At 38.9% G+C, this 14,286-nt stretch overlaps 2 protein-coding genes across 3 annotated transcripts in view; both read right to left on the bottom strand.

Moving 5' to 3' along the window:
* Positions 1 to 14,286, bottom strand: part of LOC127846695 (NLR family CARD domain-containing protein 4-like) — a 755,110-nt gene that overhangs the window by 213,479 nt on the left and 527,345 nt on the right. The window contains exon 8 of one of the 2 annotated variants that reach the window (XR_008033618.1): positions 6,489 to 6,540. The gene's annotated coding sequence lies outside the window, so the exon portion shown is untranslated. Of the gene's footprint in view, positions 1 to 4,244; positions 6,541 to 14,286 lie in introns of those variants that run through there. The other variant, XR_008033617.1, reaches the window with a different exon arrangement.
* Positions 6,651 to 14,286, bottom strand: part of LOC127845901 (uncharacterized) — a 126,082-nt gene continuing 118,446 nt past the window's right edge. The window contains exon 9 of the mRNA XM_052377078.1: positions 6,651 to 8,257. Coding sequence (XP_052233038.1) covers positions 6,651 to 8,257 — 1,607 coding nt within the window. The remainder of the gene's footprint in view (positions 8,258 to 14,286) is intronic.

Here is a 14,286-nt window from a genome sequence, read left to right as displayed (position 1 = left end):
AAATTCGTCGGTGTTCAAAGACTTTCATGTCAACGTTCAACGCAATGGTATAAACTGCATTATTTTTCCAAATCTTATGAAGATCAATGATGTTGTTCTTATCGAAGTAGAATTGACTGTGTTTAAGGGAAATGTCGGAATGTCCGTTTGCATTAGCTTCTCTATATCCTGCCAGTATGATTCTATTAAACATTGCGTGACTTGAATAACGGGATGTACCAGTAGTAGTATTAGAAGCATCGCGTTCATCTGTCATGCTTGATAGCCTTTCCGCACACGATACATCCAGTCCACACAGGAATATAAACACCTGTGATATGTCGAGTGACGGTTAAGGTAGAAAGAAATACTATCATCAATACGATTCGTATTGCGGGCGATATGATACGCAGCGAGGGATTCCTGCATGCTCAATTGGATAAACATACATGATGAATATGATCGCAGTGCAGATGCAGTTCGTTGCGCCGATAAAAGTCCTGATTTGAATGCAAAGCAATTGATTTCATCAATCTTGAATTTATTCAATTCTGTAATGCTAAATATTATTGAATTTGCCTTGTCATTTACAAACAACAAATGGAAGGCCATTTCAGCAAGACGATTAAGGAGTTCTAAATTCGGCTCTATGTATTCAGTCGGTGTGAAGAACGGAAAGATGGGCTGTTTAAATGTACACGTATTACTGTTTGCTTTCTTAAACAGACTTTCCAGTCAGAGAATGTATATTTCACATTTAGTGCCTTTGAACTCTATTCCATCAGCATATGAACATACAATCACAGAAAGCATAATGGGTGATGATATCAACTTGCCGAGCTTTTGATTCCATATGTAACGCCTAAATGCGGATTGTTTATTTAAAGCTCTGCCTTAGCTATTAAGCGGCTAAGAATAATGCTGCTAAGCTCCAACGGCTCATTTATTCCTTCCATTTGCAACACTGCGTCTATGTCCGAAATCTTAACTTTACTTTCAGCCAATTTCCAAGGCCGTGTTGTTATTAACATCACAGTTTGGTTGTAAACTGATACCAATGTCGGTAGGTTGTGATGATCTCCGGGTCCAGTCCCCTCATCTACACCATCAAGTCGTACCAAGCAACGTTCACGTTTCATTATCTCATTCACTAGTCTGTACGGCTTCTCTAGGTCGTCCTAGGAGAATATTGAGTCTATAATTTGTTCTTTAATCATGGTATATACGTCAACTTGTTTTACATAATTTCTCAATGTAATATAGAACACGAACATATAGTCTTGAAGAATATATTTGAGCTGTTATTAGTATGACAAATAGCCTCGCTGTAGGCTGACGAGTCACTATCTTCTGATGAAGAATCAAATAACCAAGAAATTTTAAGATACTTCCGTAGTTTCAAATGATGCCCAAGACATATTGGAGTGGTCAGTAGTAACAGAAGATGCAGTAGACGTATCCGAGTCGTCATTAGATGCAGGAGATGAACATTGCATATTCGATTTTACATGACACATTGAGAATGCGCTAAACTTGGTTCGATTGATTAATTTATGTTCAGCATAGTATGAGAAATCACCTAAATTCCAAAACATTGTAGGATGTTTTTTCATCTCTCTCTCTCGCTCGAGTGAGCTAGCTCGGCGCTCTCTCTTCGCTCTCTCTCTCTCTCTCTATATCTCGCTCCTCTCTCTCTCTCTCTAGCTCTTCTCTCGCTCATTCTCTGCTCTCCTTCTCTCTCTCTCTCTCTCTCTTGCCTCGCTCTCTCTCTCTCTCTCTCTCTCTCTCGCTCTCTCTCTCTCTCTCTCTCTTCTTTCTCTCTGTTCTCTCTGTCTCTCTATAATATATATATATATATATACTGTGTAATAATTTTAGCGATTCATTATTTAGTATCGATTAAATGTTCACATATTTATTTAAAAATGGAATAATAATAAATAGTGTATAACATGTGAACTGTTTTTGACCTGTTGGGGACACTTGTATAGTTTGTTAAAATACCAAATTTAATGAGCTGTATGCATGTGTGTTTACGTATATCATTTCCTGTAAGTCCTACCCGTCCTATGTTTAGCCTTGTAAAAAACAACATTATTCACAACATATGTCTAATTAATAATGCATTCATCATAGCAATTTGCAATTGTCTTCGTTGATTTCATAAACCATGCCGAGATAAAACATGCAGTTTCTATCTGCATTGTCGACGTTGAAGTTATTAGTTTATAATGCGCGTAGTTCTAAGTGTATTATAATTATTTTTTTGAACAGACTAACAAAGTAACATTTTTTAAACAATGTTTTCATCATCATTGTAATCATCACTCCATCATCACAATCATCATCATGATCATTATAATAATAATTATCATCGTCATCATCATCGGCATCATCATCGTCATCATCATCATCATCATCATCATCATCAGTAGAAGCATTATCGAAAGATAGTTTACAAAAACATCATCGCAATCAAGCTAAGAAACATTATAACTGCCTACACAGACAACAACAACACTGTTTAACTATTGAATGGTGTTTAATAATCTTTAGTATTATACAATATAAGCAACAAAAAGCTCACACAATAAACAATCCGAAACAACCGATTACTCGTAATTAATTAGAAACAAGGGCTGTTTGTAAAACATGCATGCCCCCAATATGGGCTGTCAGTTGTAGTGGCAGCCATGGTGTGAATACGTTTTCTGTCACTGTGACCTTGACCTTTGACCTAGTGGCCTGAAAATCAATAGGGGTCATCTGCCATTCTTGAGACATCATCCGGAAACCATTTTACTGTGTCCGAGTCACCGTGACCGTGACCTTTGACCTAGTGACCTGAAAGTCAATAGGGTTCATCTGCGAGTCATGATCTATGTACCTATGAAGTTTCATGATCTTTGGCGTAAGCGTTGTTGAGTTATCACCCGGAAACCATTTTTCTAAGTTGAGTCACCGTGACCTTGATCTTTGACCTAGTCACCTGAAAAGCAATAGGGATTATCTGCGAATTATGATCAATGTACATAATTATGAAGTTTCACGATCATAGGCATAAGCGTTCTTGAATTATAATCCGGAAACTATTTTGATGTTTCGGGTCACCGTGACCTTTACCTTTGACCTAGTGACCTGAAAATCAATAGGGGTCATCTGCGAGTCTTGATCAATAAACCTATGAAGTTTCATGATCCAAGGCGTAAGCGTTCTTGTGTTATCAGCCGGAAACCATTTTACTATTTCGGGTCACCGTGACCTTGACATTTGACCTAGTGACATCAAAATCAATAGGGGTCATCTGTGAGTCATGATCAACGTATTTATGAAGTTTCATGATCCTAGGCGTAAGCGTTCTTGAGTTATCATCCGGAAACCATTTTACTATTTTGGGCCACCGTGACCTTGACCTTTGACCTGGTGACCTCAAATTCAATAGGGGTCATTTGCAATTCATGGTTAATGTACCTTTGAAGTTTCATGATCCTAGGCCTAAGTGTTCTTGTGGTATCATCCGGAAACCATTTTAATATTTTGAGTCACTGTGACCTTTGACCTAGTGACCTGAAAATCAATAGGGGTCATCTGCCAGACATGGTCAATCTACATATAAAGTTTCATTATCCTTTGCCTAAGCATTCTTGAGTTATCATCCGGAAACCATCTTGTGGACGGACCGACCGACGGTCCGAACAACATGAGCAAAACAATATACCCCTTCTTCTTCGAAGGGGGGTATAATAATTATATGTAAAATATACATATGTGAGAAAATGCATCTAAACTGTTGAATCTATATGCATTTTACAAATAAACACTTTCGTTTTGTTATTTTCATTGAAACGTAAATCGTATTGACCATTTGTTAAGGGTACAGTTATTTCAGACGAACAAAACGACACGCCCTTTGCACAAAAATCAAATATACACACATTAATATCTTAAATATTAACTAATCAAGTTGTGTTAATTATAAAGAAAAAAACGGAAATCATAAGTGAGAAATAATGCCGTAGTAATAGATGAAGTAAAATGCTATGAGTATATTGCGGAATAAATATACAGTTAATTGCGCATACTTTAACGCGCATGTGTAAGACTGTATCAAACTCTTAAATTATATAATTCCTCAACACAAAAGATAGCATTGAATTAAGCTATGTACACATTAATACCATGTACACAAACCGTTAACTCAATGTAATAAATAGTCTTATTGCGATTAGTAGTGTGACACTTGCTCTGTAGCAAAAAGAAACGTCGCCTAATCTTTTTTCGTGTATTTGAACTCATGAATCTGAAGTTATTTATAATTTCTGAGCTAAATTGACATGATTTTGTTTATTAAAACATTCCATCTATTGAACAGCAAACCTCGTGCAAATGTGTATCTTTTAAAGATGGATGTAAAGCAAAAATATAAATATTTCGTTGAATGTCACTACAAATTAGACCGAGATCATTTTAAAATCGAAACATTATTTGTCTACTCTATTGTTTTGTCAAAAAACACATGTGGTCAGGGCCCTCAATCTGTCAAATCCACGGCCGAAATTCGGCCGCATTCCCCCCCTGAAAAGTATACTTTTTCCCCCTTTTTGGGGGAAAAATTCCCCCTAAAAAAAAAAAAATTTTTTTTTTTTTTATAGATAGATGTCTCATGATTACTATATCTCAGTTCTATTTTAATTTAATCTTGTCAAACATACTAAATTATGAAATAAGCAATGAATATAGTGCAAACATGTACAAATGTAATAATTAGAGAGTAAGTTAAAAAATCCCCCAAAAAGGGAAACGCCGCGAAAATTCCCCCTGCTATGGGTAGCGACCCGCTTCCCCTAAAATGGATTGAGGGCCCTGGACTGGTATATTCAACAACACAGTATGAAAGCATAATGCTTTAGCTTAATTTCATGCATGAAACAAAAAACAACATATTTTTGACACGTAGTGTCAACACATTTTCGATGTTTACAAAGTGCCACATGCACTTCAGGCCATGAAAAACAATCGATTTATACTAATACGATGCCTAACAACAACATACACATGTAAACGCATTTATGACATTGAGTCTGGACGTATACAAAGTCAATTAATTTTTATGTCATTCATACAATCAAAGAATCTTTAACAAACATCAGCTTTAACGCTAAGGTCATCGTGGGCAGTGTCATCAACGCCAACAATGTCACGTACAGACATGGCAAAACAGGCAAAAACAGCCAGACTCTTCAAAGTTTTGGATTTGACACGCACTGTGAAGAAAACACAAATAAAAATACTTTATATCTATTTCAATAATCCAAGTGTCTTGAAGTCTGTAGAAAGGAAGACAATCGAAACGATGATGCCATGCACTCTTTATAGGTAAAGTCAACGGAATGAAAAGTGTACAGTTAAATACTCATGCTTCAACGGGCACTACTTAAATTGTAACACCGTGTTTGAAATTGTTTATTGCATGAAAACAAAGACATGCGTTAAATTAAAACATATAACAACACATTTACACAAAATATATACGTAATGTGATTATGCCGTTTTATTGCGTTTAGTAGTGAGACACGAAGAATCGCTGCCTATGTATCTTGATTTTAATACATACATATCAAATAGTTTACTATTGAGGAGCGAAATTTCCGTCATTTTGTTCATTTTAAGAGGCCATTTTGTTACAGAAAAACTCCGGCGAATGTATCTCTTTTAAAGATTTGTGGAGCAGAATCATATACGTGTCATTTGACTTAATACAAATAAGTTCAGATCGTTATAAAATAGAAACATTGTTGTTTCCACTATATTTGCTTGCCAAATAACACTTATCGGAAATGCAACAACACACTTTGCATAATGTTATAGCTAAAGTGCATGAATAGAATGAACACAACATCAGTGAACGCATAATGTTAAATAAGTTTCGATTTTTACAAAGTATTACAAACACTATAACGATTCAATAACACTAGTTTCATATTAATTAAATGTCAAACAACAACACACACTTATTTATAAGAATGAGTCTGGATTTATCTGAAGTCCAATTGAAATTCGACTATATTTGAATCTTTCCATTAATTTAGCAAATATGTCATATGCATAATCTTTAATGCTTAAGTCACAGTGAGCAGGGTAATGTACCGGCATGGTAGAATTAGATTCAGATTCATATGTTCTGAATTTTTTAAATACAACATTCGGCCGAGAAACCAGTTCCTGTTGAACTAGAATGTATTCCTGGAGTAGGATTTGTTCTGGGGGATCAATACTTGAAGCACAACCAATTTCTAGCTCAATATCAATTGCATGCGGACGTGCTGCCAGTCTGCCCACAAGGTCCCGTAATTCCGAGGGAAGCAATTTTTTAGAGTAGATATTCAAATACTTCAATGATCGCGGTACCTGCAGCGCAATGTATGTATTCAAATGTAGTGTAAGCGTCTCAAGCTGTGTAAGTGATGATAGCGACTGAGACAACGACTCTGCATGATACACTCTCAAACCTCTCTTTTCGCCACTCAGACTCAGTCTCTTGATGTTCAGACCATTCAGAGTCTCACACAGGCCAGGGCATTCTCTTTTGGCGATAATACTAAGTGTGTCCAGCTGTGTGAGCGGTAATAGCGAATTCTTAATAGACTCGCATACTTTAGATTACAATCTCTTTACTTGCTACCCAAACTCATACTCAGACTCCCAATTTTAAGTGTGTCTAGCTTTGTGAGCGATGACAGCCACTGTTCCAAAGACTCCGCATACTTCCTTTCAAAACCTCCATCAATACCTGGCAGTCTCAGACTCTTGATACTCCGACTATGGAGAGCCTCCCACAGACCAAGACTGTCGTAATCCACACTAATACTTATTGTGTCCAGCTCTTTGAGCGATAATATCGACTGCTTCAGAGACGTCGCATACTTCAGTCCAAACCATAGATTCTGAGCATACTTCAGTCCAAAACCTAGATTCTGACTCAGATTCAAACTCAGACTCTTGATATTCAGACCCTGGAGAACCACCCACATACCAGGATTGCCTGCATTCACACCACTAACAGTTAGTGTATTCAGCTCTTTGAGCGATACTAGCAACTGTTTCAGAGACGTCGCATACTTCTCTTCAAAATTTATTCTGAAAAAACTCAGCCTCAGACTCTTTATACTAAGACCCTGAAGAGCCTCCCACAGAACAGGATTGTCTTCATACACATAAACATTAAGTGTTTCCAGCTGTTTGAGCGATAATATCGACTGCTTCAGAGACGTCGCATTCTTAAATTCAAGCTGGCCTCTCAGACTCAGACTCTTGATACTCAGACCCTGGAGAGCCTCCCACAAACCAGGAGTGTCTTCATCCACACTAACATCAAGTGTTTCCAGCTGTTTGAGCGATAATATCGACTGCTTCAGAGACATCGCATTCTTCACTGACAAACCTTGAAACATACAACTCCAGTTCCAACTCAGACTCAGACTCTTGATACCTAAACCATGAAGAGCCTGCAACAGAGCACGATTGCCATAGTCCACTTCAATACTAAGCATTTCTAGCTGTTTAAGGGAGGCTAACGACTGAGACAACGACTCTGTATGATTCACTTCATCCATATGTAGAATCAGACTCTTAATATTTAAACCATGAAGAGCCTCCCACAGAGCACGATTGCCAGTGCCCACATCAATACTAAGCATTTCTAGCTGTTTAAGCGAGGCTAGCGAATGAGACAACGACTCTGCATGATTCACTTCTTTCATACGTAGAATCAGACTCTTAATATTTAAACCGTGAAGAGTCTTCCACTGATCAGGTGTGTCATAATCCACTACAATACTAAGTTTGTCCAGATGTGAGAGCAATACAAGAGTCTGAGACAACGACTCTTTATGATTTTCTCGAAAAGCTTTCCAACGATCATCCAGACTCAGACTATTGATATACAGACCATTTAGGGCATCCCACAATCTGGCATCGTTATCACGTACGGACACTGCTATTTTTTTATTTTCTGTTTTTATTTTTACTTCGCCAATATCAAATAATGTGCTGACTGCACCCTTTACGCATGACGTTATTTCACAGTCATTCAGCATACACTTCACCTGATGATCAAGTGTCAGCAGACTGCTGAGTAGACTGCATAGCAACGTATAGGAACATTTGACACTCTCTAATTTAATATATTCTATAGAGGGCAGAGTTGTGCACTGGCTTAGATCGGTACTGATTTGAACATCCCAGACTCGAAATTCCAATGAGGTCACACTGGCAGAATCTGAAAACAAAACAAAATAAAAAAGTGAATATTTAGTGAATATGGTCACATTAGTTCTATATTTACGAATTAAAAATTGACATTAATCAATCGTCAGATCATATTCCAATACCTCTAAATATGAAGCATTAAAGTGGTGCCGTTTGTTTTGATATTTTCAATTGCATTAATCTTATTGTTCGAATGGTTCACTCAAATTATTAATACATATACGTTTAGCATATGTGTACTCGAGTGTTATATTTACACTGTGTTGTATACTATATTAATTTAAATTATATATGTACTTGTTGATATAAATATTAAAAATCTATATCACTGCATTTGTCGTATGATATACATATTTTTATTATAGCACATTTCCTTATCTTTATACACAAATAAAAGACAATCATGGGTTTATATCTTAACACCTCAAAACAATTTTCGCCCCTATAGTTTGTATAGTTGACATACAAAATAAAATAATTCCCATAAAATAAGAGAAAATAAGAAAATTTATAGTAAAATGGCAATCATCGAACATAACAACAAAGCTTTGTTTTAAAAAACAGGGACAAAGGCCTCAAGGCGCTCTAGTCTACAGGGAAAATATAGTGACCTGAAAATCAATAGGGGTCAACTGAGTTTCATGATCCTAGGCATAAGCGTTCTTGAGTAATCATCCGGAAACCATTTTACCATTTCGGGTCACCGTGACCTTGACCTTTGACCTAGTGACCTGAAAATCAATAGGGGTCATCTGCGAGTCATGATCAATGCACTTATGAAGTTTCATGATCCTAGGCATAAGCGTTCTTGAGTAATCATCCGGAAACCATTTTACTATTTCGGGTCACCTTGACCTTTGACCTAGTGACCTGAAAATCAATAGGGGTCATCTGCCAGCCATTATCAATCTACCTACGAAGTTTCATGATCCTAGGCAAAAGCGTTCTTGAGTTATCATCCGGAAACTATTTTACTATTTCGGGTCACCGTGACCTTGACCTTTGACCTAGTGACCTGAAAATCAATAGGGGTCATCTGCGAGTCATGATCAATCTACCTATCAAGTTTCATGATCCTAGGCCTAAGCGTTCTTGAGTTATCATCCGGAAACCATTTTACTATTTCCAGGCTTTCTACTGGCTCTCCACAAAAAACTAGGGCAAAAGTAGGGCAAGATTTTAGCAAAAAGTAGGGCAAAGTAGGGATTTTTACTGTTAAAAAGTAGGGCTAAATAAGAAAATTATTACCTTTTTTTAGCTGAAATTAGAGTTTTTTAGCTGAAATTAGAGTTAAATTGATACATATCCTAGTCCATCTAATGCTGTGAGAATGCCTTGTTGTGCCCATCCTTGAAATACAGGCACCTGAAATTTTTATCTCTCATTTAACAATTTACACAATGGAATACAATAATGAACATGGCATTCAAAACATACACTGTTAATCTTATAAAGCCGTGGTATAATGGATATGGTGTCCGCCTAGCAACCAGGATGTCACGGGTTTGATCCCCACCGTGGGAGCGTTCTTTAGATCTCCCCCAAAGACACCAAGTACTGGTTCTAGGCCCAGGAATATGTACCAAACTTCACCCGCTATAAATATGCACTAGTACTAAAACAAAGAATGTTCTCCCCACAAGCAATAGTGAAGAATTATATTCTTATTATAATTGCATAAACAAACAGAGACTAAAGTCTATTCTGTTTGCAAAGGTATTAAAATTAGTATACAAGGAGTATAAAAGGTTAAAGTAAAATTAGTTTCAAAGCATACATGTTAGTAAGTGTTAGAGCTAAACAGATACTACATAAGCAATGGGTATTGGCGTGTACCATTGTGTGTTGTATCCATGAAAATAAGCAGTAAGAAAACATAATTGATTGCAAGGTTACATTTATGCAAAAAGTATGCAAAAAAACACAAGCTTAGCATTTAATATACATAAAAAGCAATCTACAACACAATGAGGTGGAATAGGATATGCACCCTTCAATACACTCGCCAAACATTTAAGTAATATACTCAGTTAGTTATAGGCCTACAATATCTACATGAACCATATTATTTGCCTGAGATACGTCTTTTCTCTTTTTGAGAATAACTGGCAATTAATTTGCTCTTTTTGCTTTCAATCTCATTTGTCTTGATAGCATCTTTGTGTTTCTGGCCCTGGGTGTGGTTCAGTGTTTGTGTTGCACCAGTATTTCCACACTGTAAAGTTTTCTTACAAAGAAATCAGTTTTCTTACAAAGAAATCAGTAACTAGCAAAGTCAGAGGAAGAGTCCTTTTCACACCAAGTATTTAGTTGATATCCATAACAGTCAGTTTTCCCAAGCCAGGAAGCATTAAATTTGGTTTATCCATGTGGCATTATAGCTGGTTAGCATTGTCTAGCATGCAGGAGAACTTATGCATCTAATACCTGTAATGACAGTTAGCTAAATAAACATGCACAGGCAGACAAGCTACAAGATGCTAGTGAACTGATGTCAACATTATTTGTTTGCAAGTTGATATTTTTGCTATTAAGAGCAAGATCACCTGTTCGCTAATTAACTCAATAAGAAACATACTGTATTAATAAGGAAACCAACCTTGATCTTCTGTCAAAATCACAAAATAATCAGTTCCCTAAATCATCCACACTTAAAGCACTTGAAACAATATTGACAAGTACACTAAGCACCTGCAACAATTATTAAGAGTGGTTACGAGTAATTTTTATGCTAGTGAAACTGACTAGTTATAGTACTAAAACAAATTTTTCTAGTAAAATTCATTTTAATTAGTAATTACTTACCTGATATCATATGCTATTTACTCCGATAGGATCGTAATTTATCCGGATTTTTTCGTCCGAGGAATCCCACACTTTTTGAGAAACCCGTCTAGTAGGACAGAGCGGTCACATAGTGCCGTGTAGCCGCACAACCAAAACGGGACATTACCCATAATCCACTCTTATTCCAATAAAAAAATATGAAATATTAGACGAAGAGCGGGGTGGGAGGTGGGACTTACCGATATCAGGTAAGTAATTACTAATTAAAATGAATTTTACTAGAAAAATTTGTTTTAATAGCTTAATTACGTTACCTGATATCATATGCTGAATTTGCAGCTGAGGCGGGAAGGTTCGCGAAAATCTCCCCATCACAGCGGAACCCATATCTCGGGTTCTCAGCTAATCTTGGTCATTACGGTATTAACTTAATTCACGGATAAGCGTAATATACCTATGCCGTAGAAGATACTACCGTTTGTGCAACCACAAGGGGGCCCAACAAATATAAGTTGTCCTGTTGGCACTCCAGAGAACGAAGATAAAAAGATGAAAAAGTAGTCTGATTCCTCCAGAAAGCAGCTTGAAGCACGTCAGAGAGTGGGGTATGATTAATATATGCCCACGAAGCCGACATTGCTCGTAATTCATGCGGTCTAATCTTAAAAGGGATGAATCCCTTGAAGAAAGAGAAGAGTAAGCCCTTTTTAAAGTCGAGGCTACCCAACGGGAAATAGAAGCCGCAGACACATCGCCCCCCCCCCCTTTTAAGGGAATGAAGAGTCTCTTACGAGAACCTCGAATAGACTTAACTCTACTAAGATAGAACTTCAAAGACCTGACAGGGCAGAGGATTCTATCTTCATCTTCATTACCACAAGTTCTAGAAAGACTTGGGACCTTGAAGGGTTTAGAAGCCATAGAGGGGAGTTGATTTTTAGCAAGGAATCCTGGCTGACACAACAAGGTGACAGAGCCATCGGAGGAATCAAAACGAAGATGGCTTTCTTCGATAGAAAGAGCATGAATTTCACTTCTACGTTTGGATGAAGCCATGGTAAGAAGGAAAACGGTCTTCCAGGTTAGGAACTGTAAAGAAGCCTGATTAAGGGGTTCATAGGGAGCTTTAATAAGCGATCCAAGAACACAAGCCAAATTTCATTTGGGCGTAAGAGAACGAGACACAGGACGTTTAAGTTCCATGGCTCGGATCAGTTCCGAAATGGCTGGGTCAGCACAGACTTGTGATGACTTACGAAAAGCCAAGGTATGCGAAAGCACAGATCTGTATCCTTTGATGGAGCTAAGAGAAAGTTTCTTATCATCAAAGAGATAGATTAGAAAATCCGCTATGCGTCTAGCAGAGGGATTGAGGGGATCAATTTTCCCTCGAACACACCAATTAGAGAAGAGTTTCCAGCGAGCATCATAGACTGCTCTGGTGGACTTTCTCCTTGCAGAGGCACAAGCATTGAAGCCCTGACAGAAAAGCGTTTCTTCTGCAGGGATTGCCTGATAACGGCCAGACGTGTAAGTGGAACATGTCTGGATCCATGTGAAGTCTGCCTCTCTGAGATAGGAGATCTGACCTGTGCGGGAGTTCCCTGGGAAATTCGCACAGGAGACCGAGAAGGTCGTTGAACCAGGATCTCCTGGGCCACCAAGGGGCTATCAGGAGGATCCGGCAAGAGCTCACCCTGATTTTCCCTAAGATTTGGGGAATTAGAATGGGTGGGGGATAAGCGTAAGCGTCCAGTTGATCCCAATCGAACGAAAGCGCGTCTACCGCCCACGCTGCTGGTTCGTACACTGGACTCACATACAGAGGAAGTCTGTGGTTGTCTCTGGTCGCAAACAGGTCGACCAGTGGATAACCGAATGTGATGAATATCTGATTGGCCACTTCCTGATGAAGTGTCCACTCCGATGGAAGTAACTGGTGTTTGCGAGACAAACCGTCCGCCAGGGCGTTGAGACGACCTGGTATGTGTTTGGACAAGAGAGAGACGTTTAGACTCTTGCAAAGAACAAGTAATTTCATTGTTTCCAGATACAGGGAGTGAGAGTGTGTCCCGCCCTGTTTCTGGATGTAAGCCACGACTGATGTGTTGTCTGTCGATACCATCACACAGGAGTCCCGAAGATGTGATTGGAATTGAGAAACAGCTAGAAAGACTGCTCGCATTTCGAGATTGTTTATGTGCAGGAGAGACTCCTGAGGAGACCACAATCCTGATAATGTCAGGCTGCGGGGTTCCAGGTGAGCGCCCCAACCTTCCATGCTCGCATCCGTTATGAGATGTTAAGACGGTTGCGGGGGAAGAAGCGGTACTCCTGCCAACAGGGTCTCCTCGTCTAGCCACCATTGAAGGTGGGGGACTAAGGACGGAAGGATGGGAATCTGTGTTAGCAGATTGTCTGGAGACCATTTCCATCGAGCTGAGAGATAGTGCTGAAGAGGACGTAGGAAGAGACGTCCCAACTGCACGAAGTCTGCTACAGAGCTCAGGATACCGTTGAGTGAGAGGAAATCTTGAGCTGTGATATGAGATTGGGACAGCACCCATCTGACCTTCAAAAGCTGGTCTGATATACGTTGCGGTGAGACCCTGACCCGATTGATGTGGGTCAGAAAATTCATTCCCACGAATATGAAATCCTGAGAGGGAATGAGGTCTGACTTGGTTACATTGAGAAGGAGTCCTAAAGAGAGGAGCTCCTTCCAAGAGAACTCTAGGTGTAGCAGAAGCAGTTGACGATCGAGCTGGTGTAAGAGCCAATCGTCGAAATACTGAAGCAGTTGAACCCCGTGTAATCGGAGGTGTGCGCTCACTGCAGCCATGAGTTTGGTGAAAACTCGTGGAGCTGTGGCCAATCCAAAGGGCATCGCCCGAAACTGGTAGACCTGGCCTCGAAAGGAGAAGCGCAGGTACTTCCGGTAGTTGGGATGGATAGGAACATGGAAGTATGCATCTTCCAGGTCCAAGGAAACCCCCCATTGCATGGGTTTGATGGAGCGCCGAATGAAGGCAGGAGTCTCCATCTTGAAAGTAGGTTTGACTAGAAACGTGTTGAACACTTTTAAGTCTATGACTGGTCTCCAGGAGCCGCTTTTCTTTTGAACAAGGAAAAGGCGACTGTAAAATCCTGGAGAACAATGGTCGTGAACCCTTTCTACCGCCTGTTTTTCCAGGAGTCCGAGAATGGAGTTTGGAAGTTGTGGATGCGGAGATACCAGATCTATTGGGACGC

The sequence above is a fragment of the Dreissena polymorpha genome, chromosome 9 (genome assembly GCF_020536995.1).
Source record: "Dreissena polymorpha isolate Duluth1 chromosome 9, UMN_Dpol_1.0, whole genome shotgun sequence".
Classification (NCBI taxonomy): Eukaryota; Metazoa; Mollusca; class Bivalvia; order Myida; family Dreissenidae; genus Dreissena; species Dreissena polymorpha.
The sequence above is the reverse complement of the archived record's forward strand: the minus strand, read 5'-3'. Positions and strand labels throughout refer to the sequence as shown.